General features: G+C 35.1%; 3 protein-coding genes, 1 long non-coding RNA gene and 1 other non-coding gene across 8 annotated transcripts; all 5 read left to right on the top strand.

Moving 5' to 3' along the window:
* The first annotated feature begins 317 nt into the window (after positions 1-317).
* LOC140887557 (importin subunit alpha-9) lies at positions 318-4883 on the top strand. The gene is made up of 11 exons (XM_073294876.1): positions 318-640; positions 1097-1319; positions 1456-1609; positions 1707-1809; positions 2236-2420; positions 2669-2748; positions 3158-3308; positions 3648-3729; positions 3841-3899; positions 4041-4346; positions 4522-4883. The coding sequence occupies exons 1-11, from the start codon at positions 589-591 to the stop codon at positions 4687-4689; spliced, it is 1563 nt and encodes a 520-aa protein (XP_073150977.1). The 5' UTR covers positions 318-588; the 3' UTR covers positions 4690-4883.
* An 832-nt stretch (positions 4884-5715) lies between these two features.
* Positions 5716-7328, top strand: LOC140875235 (uncharacterized). Its single transcript, XR_012148374.1, has 2 exons — positions 5716-5822; positions 6751-7328. It is a non-coding gene; the product is annotated as an uncharacterized lncRNA (long non-coding RNA).
* On the top strand, positions 5732-5834 carry LOC140876717 (U6 spliceosomal RNA). The gene has a single exon (XR_012148955.1). It is a non-coding gene; the product is annotated as a U6 spliceosomal RNA (small nuclear RNA).
* A 2317-nt stretch (positions 7329-9645) lies between the features above and the next one.
* Positions 9646-13210, top strand: LOC140880850 (interactor of constitutive active ROPs 2, chloroplastic-like). 4 transcript variants are annotated; one of them, XM_073285698.1, is made up of 4 exons: positions 9646-9888; positions 10565-10682; positions 10805-10955; positions 11359-13210. In XM_073285698.1, exons 2-4 carry the CDS (start codon positions 10663-10665, stop codon positions 12997-12999), a joined length of 1812 nt encoding a protein of 603 aa, XP_073141799.1. In that variant the 5' UTR covers positions 9646-9888; positions 10565-10662; the 3' UTR covers positions 13000-13210. The 4 variants fall into 4 exon arrangements, with proteins under 4 accessions (XP_073141799.1, XP_073141805.1, XP_073141791.1 ...); XM_073285704.1 differs by having other exon boundaries at positions 10591-10682; XM_073285690.1 differs by having other exon boundaries at positions 10554-10682; positions 11359-13209.
* A 1360-nt stretch (positions 13211-14570) lies between these two features.
* On the top strand, positions 14571-16334 carry LOC140874987 (small ribosomal subunit protein uS12). The gene is made up of 4 exons (XM_073278501.1): positions 14571-14705; positions 15598-15753; positions 15838-15964; positions 16047-16334. The coding sequence occupies exons 1-4, from the start codon at positions 14701-14703 to the stop codon at positions 16185-16187; spliced, it is 429 nt and encodes a 142-aa protein (XP_073134602.1). The 5' UTR covers positions 14571-14700; the 3' UTR covers positions 16188-16334.
* The last annotated feature ends 98 nt before the right edge of the window (positions 16335-16432 follow it).

Here is a 16432-nt window from a genome sequence, read left to right on the forward strand (position 1 = left end):
AGGGAGCCTTTTGCCCTTTTTTTTACAGGTTCTTTTCATCATTTATATACAAATAATGGTATGCCTAACCTCACTTCGAACGTTTTTTTTTTTTTTTTTTTTATAAAAAAAACCCCAAAGTCCCAAATGATTTGACTTATAATCGCGGTATGTTTCTTCACTCTTCTTAAAAGTAATGGGAGTACAGGCCTTTTTTATTTAATAAATAGTATTTCATGGGTAAAAAAAATCAAATTCTAAATTCTTGCATTAAAAAAAATTCTAAAAATTAAATATAAAAACGAAACATTTTTTTCGAATTGGCAATTTGGGCATCACTCACGCTGGGGAAAAATTGAAAATTACCGTCCACCTCCAGCTGCCACCGTAAACCGGACATGCACAGCAAATTTGCCAAAATTATGTAGCCAAAGGAGGACGCAGGATCCAACGATTATCCCAATTTTTTTGATGCAAAATCGTCAAATCAATTGAAGCCCCCGCGCAATTTTTTTCGAGCAACCCTGTGTTCTGTTCTCTTCTCTTCTTGGCCGAGCAGAAAATTTCCAAGTCATATAGGCTGAAAGTTGTGATTTGTTAATAGCGAAAATGGCGGATGAAGCCTCCACGCCTCATAAAAGGGATCCTATCAAGGCATCAGGTGAACCCTCTTCCTCTTTTCCTCTGACAGCATGTGGGTGCTTTGTGCTAATATGCCAAGTATGTCGGCGTTTTATTTCGTTTGGAAGTTGGGTTTTCTTTTGGAGGAATATGTTGCAACATCCCACATTAGGGAATCCAATTGATGTTTTACTGCCTAAGTAACCACTTCAAAAATATGAGAAACAGGCTGGAAATGCTGTGGTTAATGTGATATTACGCTTTGAAGATGTAAACACTACCTTATTTTTAGACAATGCAAACACTACCTTATTGGTTTGTGCTTTCAATCAAATGTGGTGGATTGGATGGAGTTTTACTATGTATTATTTTCCTTGCGTTTCTTTATAGCCCAAAGTCCGCAAGATTATGACTCCCCTTAGTTGTCAAATTTATTTTTTTCCATCACGTGCTACTTTGCTTAGTTATATGTACTTGTATCTGCTGGTTGTTATAGTGGGAAGTGTTGCGGCACAGAAGAGACGGGAGCAAGCGATTATGGTGGGTAAGGAGAGAAGAGAAGCATTGATGCGTGCAAAGCGTTTATGCAGAATCGGAGTTAGTAACAGTGATAGTGACGTTCCTATTGATGACAACATGATGATGGATGAAGAACAATCACTCCTGGAGGCTCAGACCCTAAAAGCGGTAGAAGATTTGAAGCTTGCTCTTGCATATCAGTAAGCCTAGTTAACTGTATTTGGCTTTAGAATGTGTCTAAATTGTTTCTTACTGCTTTGGAATAGTGTCAAGTGAGACAAAATTGTGACAAAAAATGAAGAATCATGCTTTACATAGTGTCTGTCTGTTGGTTAGGGGAAAAGGAGCCACACAGAAAAGAGTTAATGCACTGCGTGAGTTGAGAAGATTATTATCAAGATCTGAATTTCCTCCAGTTCAAGCTTCTCTTGAAGCTGGAGCCATGCCTATTCTGATTCAGTGTCTTTCATTCGGATCACCTGATGAACAGGTTCGATGAGTGTATTCATATTGGCTATTTTATTTTGGCTGTGAGAATCCAGCTCAATTTCTTTCTAATTTTATGTGACGGGACGACAATATCTTAGTTGCTCGAGGCAGCTTGGTGTCTGACAAATATAGCAGCTGGAAAGCCTGAAGAAACAAAAGCTCTGTTACCTGCATTACCATTACTTATAGCCTACTTGGGAGGTTAGTGGTTCTCGGATGTTTATATTATTCGGCAGGATATTTTCTTTTTAGTTCTCTGTTTGAGTGGTGCTCTTTAAATTGTTTAATACAGGACCACTATCAACTATTTACTACCTGAAACAGTCTCAATGTTGGTAGACAGTAATTTTTTTCTGGATCATTATTATTATCCAGAATATTGCTGATCCAAGAGGAGAACAAAGAAACTGGATTAGCATCACTTGACCAGATGCTTTCATCACCATCTCACATACATCTTGTGTTCATTAATATTTAGGAATATAAAAGTTTTGGCTTAATCAGCCCATAAAGGAAATTGTACTATCTGATATACCTTCCTTAAACTAAAATTCTCGAAAATAGTAACTGTTGGAAATTTTGATAAATCACATAAAACTGAAGTAATTTGAATCTTCATTTTCACAGAAAAGAGTGCACTGGCTGTTGCAGAGCAATGTGCCTGGGCATTGGGAAATGTTGCAGGGGAAGGAGAGGAGCTGAGAAGTGTACTGCTTTCACAAGGAGCTTTACCACCTCTCACAAGAATGATGCTGTCAAATAAGGGATCAACCGTGAGAACGGCTGCATGGGCGTTATCAAACTTAATCAAGGTAGCGAATGCGTGTGATGATCATAGGGGATATCAAGGCATTTGCTTTTTAATTCATAGTTTGTTAGTATTCAACCGATTCCTTTTTCCAAAAGTTTGTGCCGCATGATTGTGTTTATTTTTTTAAAAAATGCACTTATTTGTTTGAGCATCTTATGGATCTCTAATAACTCTCGAAGCATATAACTTACAAAATCGTAAATTTGTGAATCAATCATTCTTTCTGGGATGTGTTATCCATGGTTGCAGGGGCCTGATTCTAAAGCTGCCACAGAGACGATAAGAATTGATGGGGTACTTGACTCGATTCTTCGGCACTTGAAGAAGGCGTAAGTAATTTCTCAGTAATCAAAATACTCTTCATCAATGTATAGGGCTATATATGAAAATGTCCTGGTGCCTTAATCTGAGTAATGGGACGTAGGTTTGTAAAATTGATGTTGCATAATTTCTGAATAGCTTACTTCAAGCAGAAAGGTAAATTATTAAAAATCTTGAATGAGCATTATAGTTTATACTTTAGTGCACTATGGAGAAGCAAATATCATGCTTCTGATGATATAATTTTATAAATTTAGATTGGAGATCTGCTGCTGGTTAAATCTTTATATGTAGACGATACCTGAATAACACAATTTCTTTCTGTTGGTGTCCATATGTTGAGTAGTTAGTCAAGTGCAGTCTCCTCAATCACATAATTGTCTCAATTTTGTGCCTCCAACTTTATTTTGTAATTAGGGACGAAGAATTGGCTACTGAAGTGGCATGGGTTGTCGTGTATCTCACTGCCCTCTCTAATATTGCGACCAATATTTTAGCAAAGAGTGATCTGCTACAAATTCTTGTGGATAGACTGGCATCATCAAATAGTTTGCAACTTCTTATTCCGGTAACAAGCACTATAAATTGATGATTATAGTTATAAGACTTGATTAAGAATATCCTTGATAACTAAGTCCAAGGAGCTGTTATCTGCTAAATATTGCATGATTGGTGCTAAATCAACTCCTGTTAGTTGTTTGGGTTTCATTTCACAGGAGTTTATAGCGGATATCAGAGTCGAATGTAGTAACTTTTCTGCAGTAGGTGAATGCTATTGTATTTTATTTTCCACCATTTACTATTATCCTACAAAGTGGTAGTATGTCGTTGACTAAGGTTTGTCTAATGCAATGAAAATTGTATTATTTTTGTCACCGTCATCTTGTCATGACTTCTGTCTGTGTAGGTTCTGCGGAGTTTGGGAAATATAGTGGCTGCTGATTCCTGTTTAACCAATAATGTCCTTTTTGCTAACCATGAGACCACAGGTTAAAGTTAATTCTTGTTCAGCATGTATTTTTGCAATTGCGATTTGTTTTGATCCATATGGCCTAACACCATTCGGCATCAGTTTGTTAATAATTTTCGATGTTTTGCAGTAAATGCAATCCAAGCACTGGTCAAATGTTTGAGAAGTGAACACCGAGTCCTGAAAAAGGCATGATATTTGAAGCTTTTTACTTGTTATATTTCTTTTATTCCGTACATTGTTACTGCTGGCTCTGTCGAGCATAAGAAGTTAATTAATACATTACCGTCACATTGTTTAAGATTACATTACACTCTCCATAATTTGTAGGAATCTTCCTGGGCGCTTTCTAATATAGCTGCTGGCTCTGTCGACCATAAGAAATTAATACATTCAAGTGAAGCTGTTCCTTTATTGCTTCATCTCCTGTCAACTGCACCATTTGACATAAGAAAGGAAGTGGCATATGTTCTAGGCAACCTCTGTGTTGCCCCTGCAGAAGGATCAGAAAGGCCTTCACTGATTCTTGACCATTTAGTTTCTCTTGTCAGAAGAGGAATCCTCCCTGGTTTCGTAGATTTAGTAAGATCTGCAGATATCGAAGCTGCAAGAGTCGGCCTTCAATTCATGGAACTGGTAAGCAAATCTTTCAAATAAGATGAATGATATTTCATATTTGTTGCTCAGAATTGACCACACTCGAGAATCCTTGGACAAGAAAATGTCTGCTAGTAACATGCAAGCAGGGATCGCCACACCCCAAAACAGAATGGACTCTTCATTAATCATTTTAGTGGCTTCATTCCCACAGGTTCTAAGAGGAATGCCGAACGGTGAAGGTCCAAGACTTGTTGAAGCAGAAGATGGTATTGATGCCATGGAAAGATACCAGTTTCACGAGAACGAAGATATAAGAAACATGGCAAACGAGCTAGTCGACAAGTATTTTGGCGAGGACTACGGGCTCGTTGATTGTTAAACGTTTGTTCCAGAACAATCTGATAGCCTTTTGCTCTAATTTTTATGGTCCCTAGTCTTTTATATTGCTGTAATGTTAGATGCGTGAGTTGGATATGTTTGTCTACGTATACTTGTTTCTAATGTTTTAAATTTAAATGGTTTAAGATTTAAAAAATTTCAGTTATCATTATTTATAATTTAGAAAACTGCTCATACTGATTACTGGTATTCTGGTACTCTCTTTTTTTTTTTTTTTGGAAAGTGCTCATATTGGTATACTCGTGTATGCATGTATCTTCGACATTTTTAGCGTTATTAAAGCCCAAGGCTTAGTTTGGAAGTTTGAAGAGAAAAGAAGAGAAGGAAAAGGAAAGAAGTAAAGAGAAAAGGAGAGAAGAGTAAAGAGAAAAGGAGAGAAGAGAAATGATTTATTTTTTGGTTTTGGAGATGGAGAAAGAAAAGAAATGAAATGTGTTAAATTTATTTTTTAAAAATATTTATGTGTGTTAGATTAAAAAAAATATATTTGTGTGTGTTTTCTTCCATTTCCTCCCACTTTTGGGAGGAAAATTGAATTTTGATACAAGAATTTTCTCTCCATTTCCTTTCTTTTCTTTTCTTTATAAATCTCTCAAGCAACTGATTTTAAAATTTTTCCTTCTAAATCCCTTCCTTATTTAAACTCCCAAATGAAGGCTAAAGGAAAGCATAAAAACAATAATATATTTAATCAAAGGTCCTCTTTAAAAACCACACTATTTTTTTTTTCTTTTTTCAAAAAACATAATTTTTTTTAAATCGAGAAACCGAAGAATTTTGAAAAAAGAAATTAAATTAATGTAAAGGGTGAAAATTTGAAATATATGGAGTTTTTGGTAGCCAATTCTCTGTCTGAGTTGGACTGGAATAATGGATCCAAGATGCTGGGCTACCAACATGGGCCGGATTCTGTGGTCCGAAATAAACGAAGCGGTCACTTGATTCCCACATTTATATTCCCACATTTATTAAACAACATAATTGCAGTGTCTTTATATACTGTTCGGTAGCCCATATCGTTTGTCCCTTCGGGGACATCCGATAAAATTGGAACGATACAGAGAAGATTAGCATGGCCCCTGCGCAAGGATGACACGCATAAATCGAGAAATGGTCCAAATTTTTTTGTGTTTTTTCCCAATTTTGCCCTAATTCGTTTCCCTTACTCTTTTTTGTTCTTAACCTTAATTTTTTCCCCCAATCTTCCCTAATTCCTTTACATTACTTTTTCCTACTTCAGCTGTGGTTGTGAATTTCTCGGTCGTCTGTGAACTTTAAAATTTTCTATGATTATTATTCTAATTTCTAAACACCAGCATTTGGAGATCTTGTTTCCATTTTGGACATTTTTGTTGCTCTCGTTGCTTTATTCTGTGCTGATGATTATCTCGTTTGTTCAATGTGAATGTCGGATCCACGAAATCTTTAGCATTCCTGAAAACTAGTACCCTCCATGAACTATGTGATACGAGTTATCTACTTTTTTTCAGTCAAGTCTCTGACTTTGTAATATTAGAGGTACTTTGAGATACCATTCAGAAGATGGATAAAGGAATTTGATAAACGATTCTTCTGGGAACTAATTAATAGATAATTTTATAAAAATATAGTCTCCCTTCAATATTTCGATGGTTGTAGGTGGTGTAGAGGATGATCACAAGATCGGATATGGGAGAGAGTGGTACCCCAATGACTTGAATTCAATAACACAATTGAGCTTCTAATCAGTACTTCTGGAAATTAAGTTGTCTTATGCTCTATAGTCTGTTGATATATGTTTAGTGCTTCGATGGTTAGGTTCTTTTCATCAATAATGCTATTTTTCAACTTGTTATCTAGCCTAGTTTACTGATGTTAAAGTAAAAGAGGCACTGCACTTGAAGCTTTCCTTTTGTGTTCATGAAAGGTTATTACCAACTTATAATGTCTAGTTCCCTCGTCAATGTAATCAGTTTCTATAATTGTTTTGGAGTCTGGACTGTGTTTGTTAAACTGGAATTCAGTAATGCATGCTATTTCTCAATTTGCTTGACCAATGCAGGTATTTGATGTAATACTCACAGACGATGCAGCTAATAATACTTGCGGAGATCCCAAAACAATTATGTCCACGAAAGTTGAATATCCAACCACACTCGTATTCTGGCCCTAGAACACAGATTGAAGTGCTATAAGACGGGCATGTGCCATTGAAGCAAGATGATAGAAGAAGAAGTTGAATATCCAACGACACTCGTATTCTGGCCCTAGAACACAGATTGAAGTGCTATAAGACGGGCATGTGCCATTGAAGCAAGATGAGAGAAGAAGCGTATGCGTTTGATTTTGAATAGAAGAGTTCCACAAGTGAGTCACATTTGGTCCGTTATGATTTCTTCTTTCGCTTATCCGGCCTACCTGGAAAACTTAACCGAGTGCTTTATTCTGTTCTATCGTTTTTCTGCAAGTGCTGAGCTTCACTATGAGTCTATGACATGCACACAATCTGAATTGAAATTTTCCTCCTGGATAAGTAAGGACCTCAAGCTATTGCAACGAGGTTATTGTTACACAAGTGTACTCTGTGATGACTTGATAACTATTTGGTCAATTATATTTAAGTGTCATATCTTTCAAATAGTGATACCAGTCCTATATCTTTTGGCCAATTTGCTTCCAAAAAAACTCAGTTTCTCCAAGCTTATCTGATGAATATTTCAGAAAAAAACGAGCAAGGTTCGGAACTAACTGGTTTGCCCAACTTTGGCCTGGCGACAAAATGGTGTTCCAAACAAAAATGGTCATTTGATTCAGAGACTTTTGAATAACAGAAAAGTTGTTTAAGCTGTATATATTATTGAATATTTATTTTAGAGAAGTGGAAGTGATATTGCTGGCCAGTTATGTATGTTTTCCATCACATCAGCTGCTGATTAGCGATATTGGGTTGTCATTAGGCTGTTGTATACAGTGTTCACCATTAATAATTTGATCCTCAATCATTGTCATTTACTTCTTTTCAAAGTTTAAGATAAGCATGCAACCTTAATGTGTTTGCGTTTATTTAAAGTTAAGCAAAAATTTAATATTTCTATACTCTTGTACCAATCAATCCTTAAAAAACATTGCATCTTTTATCATCATACTCCAATCCATAATGTAATATATATATATAATCAGCAAAATAGTTACAATAATAAAACAAAAAGTAAATCCAACATTAAATCCAAATGTCCTACGTTTTTTTTTCTCTGACCATACATATTGTCTTGATTATCGTCACCATTGGAATTGTATTATGTTTTGGTTCTTTGAATGTGTCCGCTTCGGCCCATTGGACTTTGGAGTTATTTGGTTGGGTTGGCCTACCATATCCCACTATTTCAGACAAAATCCTAACAACCTAACCTCGAACCTCCTGGATTGGGATTGATTCTTAAAAAAAAAAATTAATAACAATGAAAATTATCACCTTTAATTAGTTGTTCAATAATTTTTAAATAATTATAGTTTATTTTCCAAAATGATTTAAATCAAACAAGTTAACAAGTTCAATTCGAAAACCTTTTATTCAACAGATCACAAATTTTAATATAGCTTTATTTGGAAGACGAACATCATCATCATCATCGACAAGTGCCCTTAAAATAATCGAGTTCATTTTATTTTATTTTTCGCTTTAAAATAATCACTATTGTAGTACTAAAGTACTATATTATTATTATATATTGATATCGTAATTTGTTAATTTGTGGTTGTATTTTGTTATTCTTTTCATATTTTTTAAAGATCTTCTAATAGTTGAAATCATACCTAAAATATATGCAAATTAATAATCTTGCACACAGTTTTTCTATGCATAAAAACATAAAATCAAAAAATTACCATGAAATTCACCCTTGAAACGTTCTCAAATTCCATGAAATAACAATTTTATTCAAAAGAAACTCATTCCTTCATTTTTCTTACCAAAATCCCATTACATGTACCCCCAAAATTGATCTATTTAATATGCTCGAAGAAGCATATTTTTTATAATAAAAATAAATAAATTTTCTATTAAGTTTATTTTTCAATTCAAATATTACCTAATTAAATAATAAAGAATATTTAATTGGCAGCGGGTTTCTTGGAGAAAATCTTTATTTGATGCGTTTCTAGAATATGAAAAGTTTTTGAAGTGAGTATTTTGATAATTTTCCGAAAGAAAAATTATTAAATTTTAAAAAGATCAAATTTATGAATAGATTTTTTTTTGACAAAAACTACTACATCCTAAAAATAAAACCATGTAATTGAAAATTCTTTGTGTCGATAGATTTGCATGATTGCATTAAAATTTTAAATATTACATTTTTTTTGCTATCCGCTTAATTAAGTTTGAGTGTATTCGCATGACTGTATTAAAATTTAAAATATTACATTGGACAATTAAGATTTTTGTGTTTTTATGAAACACAAACTTTTGCTAGACTTAGGACCTATTTTATGAGAGATATTATATTATTCGATTTGACCATAAAAAATAAATTTTATATCAAAAATATTATTTTCCATTTTATATATGATTTAGAGAACAATTCGTCTCTCTCACACATGAATAAGAAGAGATTTACCTTTTTATGAAATACTGTACCTTATAAGCAGAGAAATCTAGGGAGGTTGTCCTTCCAATCAATTTGTTATTTACAGTTAGAAATAAGATTAATTTTCATTACCAAAAAAGAAATAAGATTAACTTTGAATAAACAAATCTAGAGTACCAGATCGCTGTATTATGCAGTGCAGAGGAAGATACATACAAATATTACCTTAATTTTTTATATTACAAAATAATAAACAATATATAAAATTAATTTACTCATAACATATAATTTGCAACACTAATTTAATAATTCGTCAAAAATAAAAAATAAAAATAAGTTACATTACTAATAAATAATAATTTATTTCTCCAATTGGCCAGCTTCCCTCCCTGCCCGTCTGCAGTATTTGGTCTTCGTAATCGTACCAGACACACACACACACACACCGTGTCCCATTTTCTTTCTTCACAGTGAATGCAAAACAGCAGCTGTAGCAAAAGCATTGCAAGAATCCAACCTTTTTTTGCGGCGATCTTGGGCACTGTTGTCTTCTTCTTTCCTTCATCTTCACGCACACAGGACTCGCAAGCAATTCTCCACCATTCTGCTTCTTGGTAAGTTTGCAGCAACCAACGAAGAGTTGGTTCCATTTCTTTTTCCCTTTTTTCTCAATGAATTAATCATTAGTTTTTCTGACCCAAATCCGTGTCTTCGACGGGAGTTCCTCGCCCCTCGGGACTTAAATGTACGAGGCTGCGACGTGGGAGTTTTACATGTGTGTCCGAGGCTCATTTTGGTCTAATGGGTTTTTGCGGGAGTATTTAATTTTGTGCTTGCTTTTGCTTGTGTAGTAGATCTATTAATTGTTTCAGAGGGAAAATGGGTTTGGTGGTGATCTTTACTTTTCATATGTTTTGTAGCATGTCATTGTGATATGATGTGGGATCAGTATATTCGGTTGGTTTAATGACACTGTCTGGATATCAGTATTGTAATCGAAGTAATTTATTATACAGTGTAATCCCAGGAGTACAAATGAAGTAAGAGCATGGAAAAGAAAGAATTTATTGCTCAATAATATTATTTTCTCTCCTTGGAAAGCTTACTATATTTCCTCTCCTTTCAAATGTCTCTCAAATTTCATTTTCCTTGTATTGTGGGTTTGGTTGGTGTAAGTGGAAGTTGTTTCCGTGTTGTTGCTTTGAAGGAATTTTTTTGCATGATTTAAAGATTAGATTTTGGGTTTCCTCCGTTGAAGCTTTATTCGTGTGATTCAAAGTTCCCTTCCAGGAAAAGAACTTGTCTGAAAATTGCAGGGTTGTGGGTCAGAGGTGGGCCGTTGAAGATATTTAGTTTGCTTCATCTTCATCACCACTGAGCCATAGAGTATGCAGACCCCTACATCAAGGTAGTTTTAATTCATACTGCACTGTCTCTTGTACTAGTTTGCCAAGTACTTTTTTCTCTGTTAAGTTCTTTTACATACAAGTTTGTTTCTTGAATCATTGGGTTTTCATGATTTAATCACAGACCGGCGAGCCTCAACGTGCCTAAAAATCCGTCTCCTGCCACATCTCGAGCAGCAAGGAAGCTTAAACCTTTGGGACTGGATTCTGGTTTGGTTTCATCTCCAAATACAGCGGGCAAAACGTACAAAAGTTCTAAAGTTTCGGCCCCTGAGGTGTGTATGTGTGAGAGCCCTTTAGACATGTATAATTTCGAAACTGATATTAAACCGAAATCAGCTGTATAGCTCCTTCACATACATGATGGCTAAAGTGCATGTATTTATTCACTATTAAATTATGTGTTGTTATTTATGTTTCCTATTGCAAATTTCATAGTGAGACCTGGTTGGTAGAGGTGCCTCTTGGTTTTAATGTGACTTGCATTTGTATCCTGACCCCTCCATGTAATTTGGTGTCGATTCATGCTTTTCCACACACAAATGTTGTGACTTGAACCAAGAGCCGAAGCTTCTTCGTCAGAACTCGGCTAATTGGTTTGCCACTGCTGCTACCACAAACTTATTTGAATGAAGCTAGTCTGAATCAATTTGACACATTTTTCATCCAACATTACAGAAGAGAAGATCAAGCAGAGAGTCTGAATTAGAACCTCAACTTTCCCAGCTTCAAGATGATCTGAAAAAGGTGAAGGACCAGTTGAGCTCATCCGAGTCATTGAAGATAAAGGCTCAACAAGAAGCAGAAGAAGCGAAGAGACGACTAGCTTTCATGTCTTCTGAACTTGAGGAGACTCGAAAGCAACTGAACGAGCTTTCTGATTCTGAGGAAGCTCGTGTCCAAGAACTCCGCAAGATCTCTCAGGATCGGGATAGAGCGTGGCAATCTGAACTAGAGGCTGTACAGAAGCAGCATTTGATGGACTCCGCTGCTTTGGGTTCTGCTATGAATGAGATACATTGGCTCAAAATTCAGCTGGACAGGGTTTCAGAGTCGGAAGCTTCTCAAGCAAGGCATGCGGAATCAGCTCATGGCGAGATTCAAAGCTTGAGATTCGAACTCACAGAAACTCTTGATTTAGTTGAGACGTTAAAAAACCAGTTAAATGACAGCAGAGAATCAGAAGCTCTAGCACTGGAAGAAATTAGTCAGGTACAAATGCAATTGGATGTTATGAAAACTACCGAGGAAACGCTGCAATCAGAGCATGCTAATACCATGGAATCATATAAAGCCTTGCTATTGGAGTTGGAGCAGTCGAAGGATAGAGTGAATTCTTTGGAGGGATTTGTGAGCAACCTCCAGGCTGATCTAAGCAACAGAAGCAAAATCTCGGGAGACTCTTTAGATGACGTCAAAATCTCTTCGGGTGGCAGGGAAGACGATGAATCAGAATTGCTAAAGGCTGAACTCATCGAAACAAAACATGAAGCCAGTCAATTAAGAGCTGCCTTGGAGGATGCTGACAGCAGGTACCGAGATGAATATGTTCGAAGCACACTGCAGATAAGGGACGCTTATGAACTCGTGGAGCATGCTAAATCGGACTCATGTAGAAGAAAAGTTGAATTGGAGGAAAACCTAAAAGCATCCATGGCTGAAGTTGAAGAATTGAGGGGAAAGCTTATTCAAAATGAAAATGAATTGCACAGTGCTTCATGTGAGAACAAGGAACTGAATATAAAGATTGAAGAAACCGAACTTGAAATCGAGCACAAGAACTTAGAATCAACTATACAAAATTTGACATCAAGCTTATTGGACAAAGAAACAAGGCTGCAGAACCTCGCAGAAGAGCATGAAATGCTGAAATCCGAAATCTTGAAGAGGGAAAAGGAGAAAAACAAAGCAAATGATGAAGCTCTTGCTTCAGCCGAATCTGCAAGAGCTGCGGAACAAGAGGCCCTGAAGAGACTTGGCTATTTGACGGAAGAGGCGGAAATAAGTCGTAGAAAAGCAGCACGTGTCACCGAGCAGCTCAATGCAGCGCAAGCCGCTTACTCAGAGATGGAAGCTGACTTAAGGAGATTGAAGGTGCAGTCAGACCAATGGAGGAAGGCTGCTGAAGTAGCTGCTGCAATGCTCTCAAACGGAGACAACGAAAAATATATCGAACGAACAGGATCTCTTGGGTACAGTATGATCGGTGGGAAGTGGGGTTCTCCATGCTCCGAAGATACTGACGATGATTCCCCAAAGAAAAAGAATGGTAACATGCTGAAGAAGATTGGAGTGCTGTTGAAGAAAGGCCAGAAATAGATATTAATTACAACTTTGGTGTTTCATTTTCTTTACATGAAGTTCTAGTATTCAGTTTTTGTAATTGGCTGCTAAATTACATGCCATTGTTTTAGATCGATGTTGGAGAAAGTTCAGTTCATATACATTGGAATTTTTATTTTGTGCATGTCTATGTATTGCTATCTTGAATATCCTGTCCTTTGTATTGTAAAATGTGAAAATTTATAAATAAATCTTTAGAAATTTTTAAATGAAGGGGATAAGTGAAATGATAATCATCCTGTTATCTCACAATTTATAAAATACTGAGTGAAATCTTTTCAGATTTTTCCTAAATAATCTGCCTTTGTTGTTAGCTCATTCTAGTTTTATTTTAAAAGAGAGATGATTAATAAATAATTTTGATCTCATAAAGACAATCTAACGAATTTTTTTTTAAAAAAAATTGATTTATTTTATTTTATTTTCTTCCCATTCTACACTTGTTTTACTTTCACATTGATTTAAATTTCGGTTAACCGAACTAAAATGTACTTGAAATTCGAAATCGAAAACAACCGAATTTCAGGGTTTGGTTCGATTAAAAATCAATTTTTTTTTGTTTGATTTTCGGTTTAACGGAATTTTTACTTTTTAAATTTATATTTATGTTTATTATAAATAAAAATAAATAAATAAAGATTTAAAACTATAAAAAATGATTTTTTTAAAAAAATAGTTTTCGTGTTCGGTTCGATTAACCGAGACAAAAAAAACCAAACCGATAATCTGAAAAATTAAAAACCGAAAATCGAATGTATGGTTCGGTTTTTGGTTCAAATTGAATTTCAATTTCGGTTCGGTTCGAACGGTTAACCAAATCATAAACACATTACACTCCTAAAAGTCAAAGCTTAAAAGTAATTTAGGTAGTGTTTGGGAGAGCTTCTAGAAAATATTTCTGAATTTTTCCTTTCAAACACTACCTTAGTGTCTTGACTTGCTTTTTGACAAACCAATATACAACACATTCTCATATTACAAAAACATTCTATTTTTTAAAATTAAAAAAAATTATAAAATCCTTTCTTTAAAGGAAAATCATAAAATCATATCTTAATAATTATGTATGATCTAAAATTATCTTATCCTATTAAATTATATATTTTTATTTATCTATAATTTTTTATTTTAAAATAATTATATTACCTTAAAATAAAAAATTTATCAAAAAATATTTTTATGGTTTTAAATTTTAATATATTCTATTTTCAAAAAACGATTTTTTAGTTATTGACAAAAAAAAAAAAGAAACAATATATTTATATGTATATTCATTTTATTTTTTTGAGAGATATATGTATACAAGTATATTCATATGATAAAAAAATAAATAAAAAAGTACATTCATTTGATCCGTGATGAATTTCACAACTGTATTTGAATTTGGTATTAAAAAAAAACAGAGAAAATCAAAAGATCGGTTACTCGACCTAATTTGGGTCATTTGGATTTTGGACCAGTTTAATGACCTAATGATCCATGTATATTGAAACTAAACTACCCACATAATTGGCCCAATTCTAACATTATGGCTCAAGCAGGCCCAAAACATTAGCTTATAAATACGCAGCTCACTATCATCGTAGCGTTCTTTCGTTAGGGTTTGAGGGTTCAAATCGGCGGCTCTGATTACGCATTTCAACCGGCAAACACAATCGTTCTCTCTACTCTGCCATCATGGGGTACGCTATTGTTTTCATCATCTCTTTTTCCATGTGTGTTTTGTTCTGTGCTCGCAATAACTATTTGCGCTCTGTTTTTGTTGAAATTTTTTGCCGATGGGCATTGTATTGTTTCCATTGTTTTCGGTTGGTTTTGTATAACGAGTTGTCTGCGGTGTTCGATGTGATTTGGTATTTGTCAAATGATGGAAGACCGGGATTCTATTTTGGTTTGCTGCTAGTACTTTTCCAGTGAACGAAAATGGGTTTCAGATCTTATTTTAGCTGACGTTTTTGTTGAATTGTGGTAATTTTGAAACTGAAAAATTCTGTAAAAGGTTGCCCTGTATTTCGGTAGAAACCGGATATGTGGTAAATGAAATCTTTATCAAGTTGCTAGTTTTTTGAATTTTTTATGACATCAAGTTATTGGTTTAACTAGTCAGGTGGATGTGGTGATATTTCACCTTTTACAAGCTTCTTTGTAAATGTTGAGAAGTCCAATCAAGAAAAATCTGAACCTCGTAGCAGAAAAGGAAACATTTAGAGACTTTATTGATGATAGTTTCTTTTGCAGTAACTGGTATTCTTGAGGTAGGCTGAGACTGTCGAATGGGCACTATATCTTGGGTAGGAAACGTAATTGAAGACATAATACCTTGGCGTATATTACGGTTTTTACCCAGCTATTTATGCAATTGCATGATGTGGGCTATAATGGAGGCCCCATGTGGTTTCAATTCTAATGTATTAGTTTATCTTTGCTAAATCCTGTTAACGAGGGTCATTTGTCTGATAACAAATATTTGGAATGACTGACCTATCTGTTTTACTCATGAATCTGGTCTTGTACATCAATCCTAATGTTCTATATCTATTGAGTGCATTCAGATTCTCATTTATCATTTCACAGGAAGACACGTGGTATGGGAGCTGGTCGCAAACTCATGTCCCACCGTCGAAGGCAAAGATGGGCAGACAAGGCCTACAAGAAATCTCACCTTGGTAATGAATGGAAGAAACCTTTTGCTGGGTCTTCTCATGCCAAAGGCATAGTTCTGGAGAAGATGTGAGAATCTGCCTTTTCTGCTGTGTTTTCATTCTCTCTTTCAGGGTAACTTGGCAAATTAAATTGTTGCATTTAAACATGCAGAGGTATTGAAGCCAAACAGCCAAACTCTGCTATCCGTAAATGTGCTAGAGTTCAACTCATCAAGAATGGCAAGAAGATTGCAGCTTTTGTTCCCAATGATGGTTGCTTAAACTATATCGAGGAAAATGTGAGTTCCCAATTTCCGTTACTAGTTGTTGCTATTATGATGTTTTCTTAATGATGAAAAAATCGCAAATTCGATTGTACAGGATGAAGTATTGATCGCTGGATTTGGGCGTAAAGGCCATGCCGTGGGAGATATTCCTGGTGTTAGATTTAAGGTGGTGAAGGTGTCTGGTGTCTCTCTCTTGGCCCTCTTCAAGGAGAAAAAGGAAAAACCTAGGTCTTAGTCATCTGGCCTGGCTACTCAAAGTTTTTGATGATTCATCAGTGTTGAGTGAATTCTAGTTGTGTTTCTATTATTTTCCCATCAGTTTACTGTACGACAGCTTTACCCACTTTTAACTTAAGTATATTTCCTTTGGGGGTTTGATCGACTCGCTCTAGTTCAATTTAATTGTCCATCGCAACTCTCCAACTCTTCATCCATTTTTAATTGTTATTCCAGTCCCAGACTATTTAATTTTCTTCGAAG

Source organism: Henckelia pumila, chromosome 1 (assembly GCF_033568475.1).
Source record: "Henckelia pumila isolate YLH828 chromosome 1, ASM3356847v2, whole genome shotgun sequence".
NCBI classification, from domain to species: Eukaryota; Viridiplantae; Streptophyta; class Magnoliopsida; order Lamiales; family Gesneriaceae; genus Henckelia; species Henckelia pumila.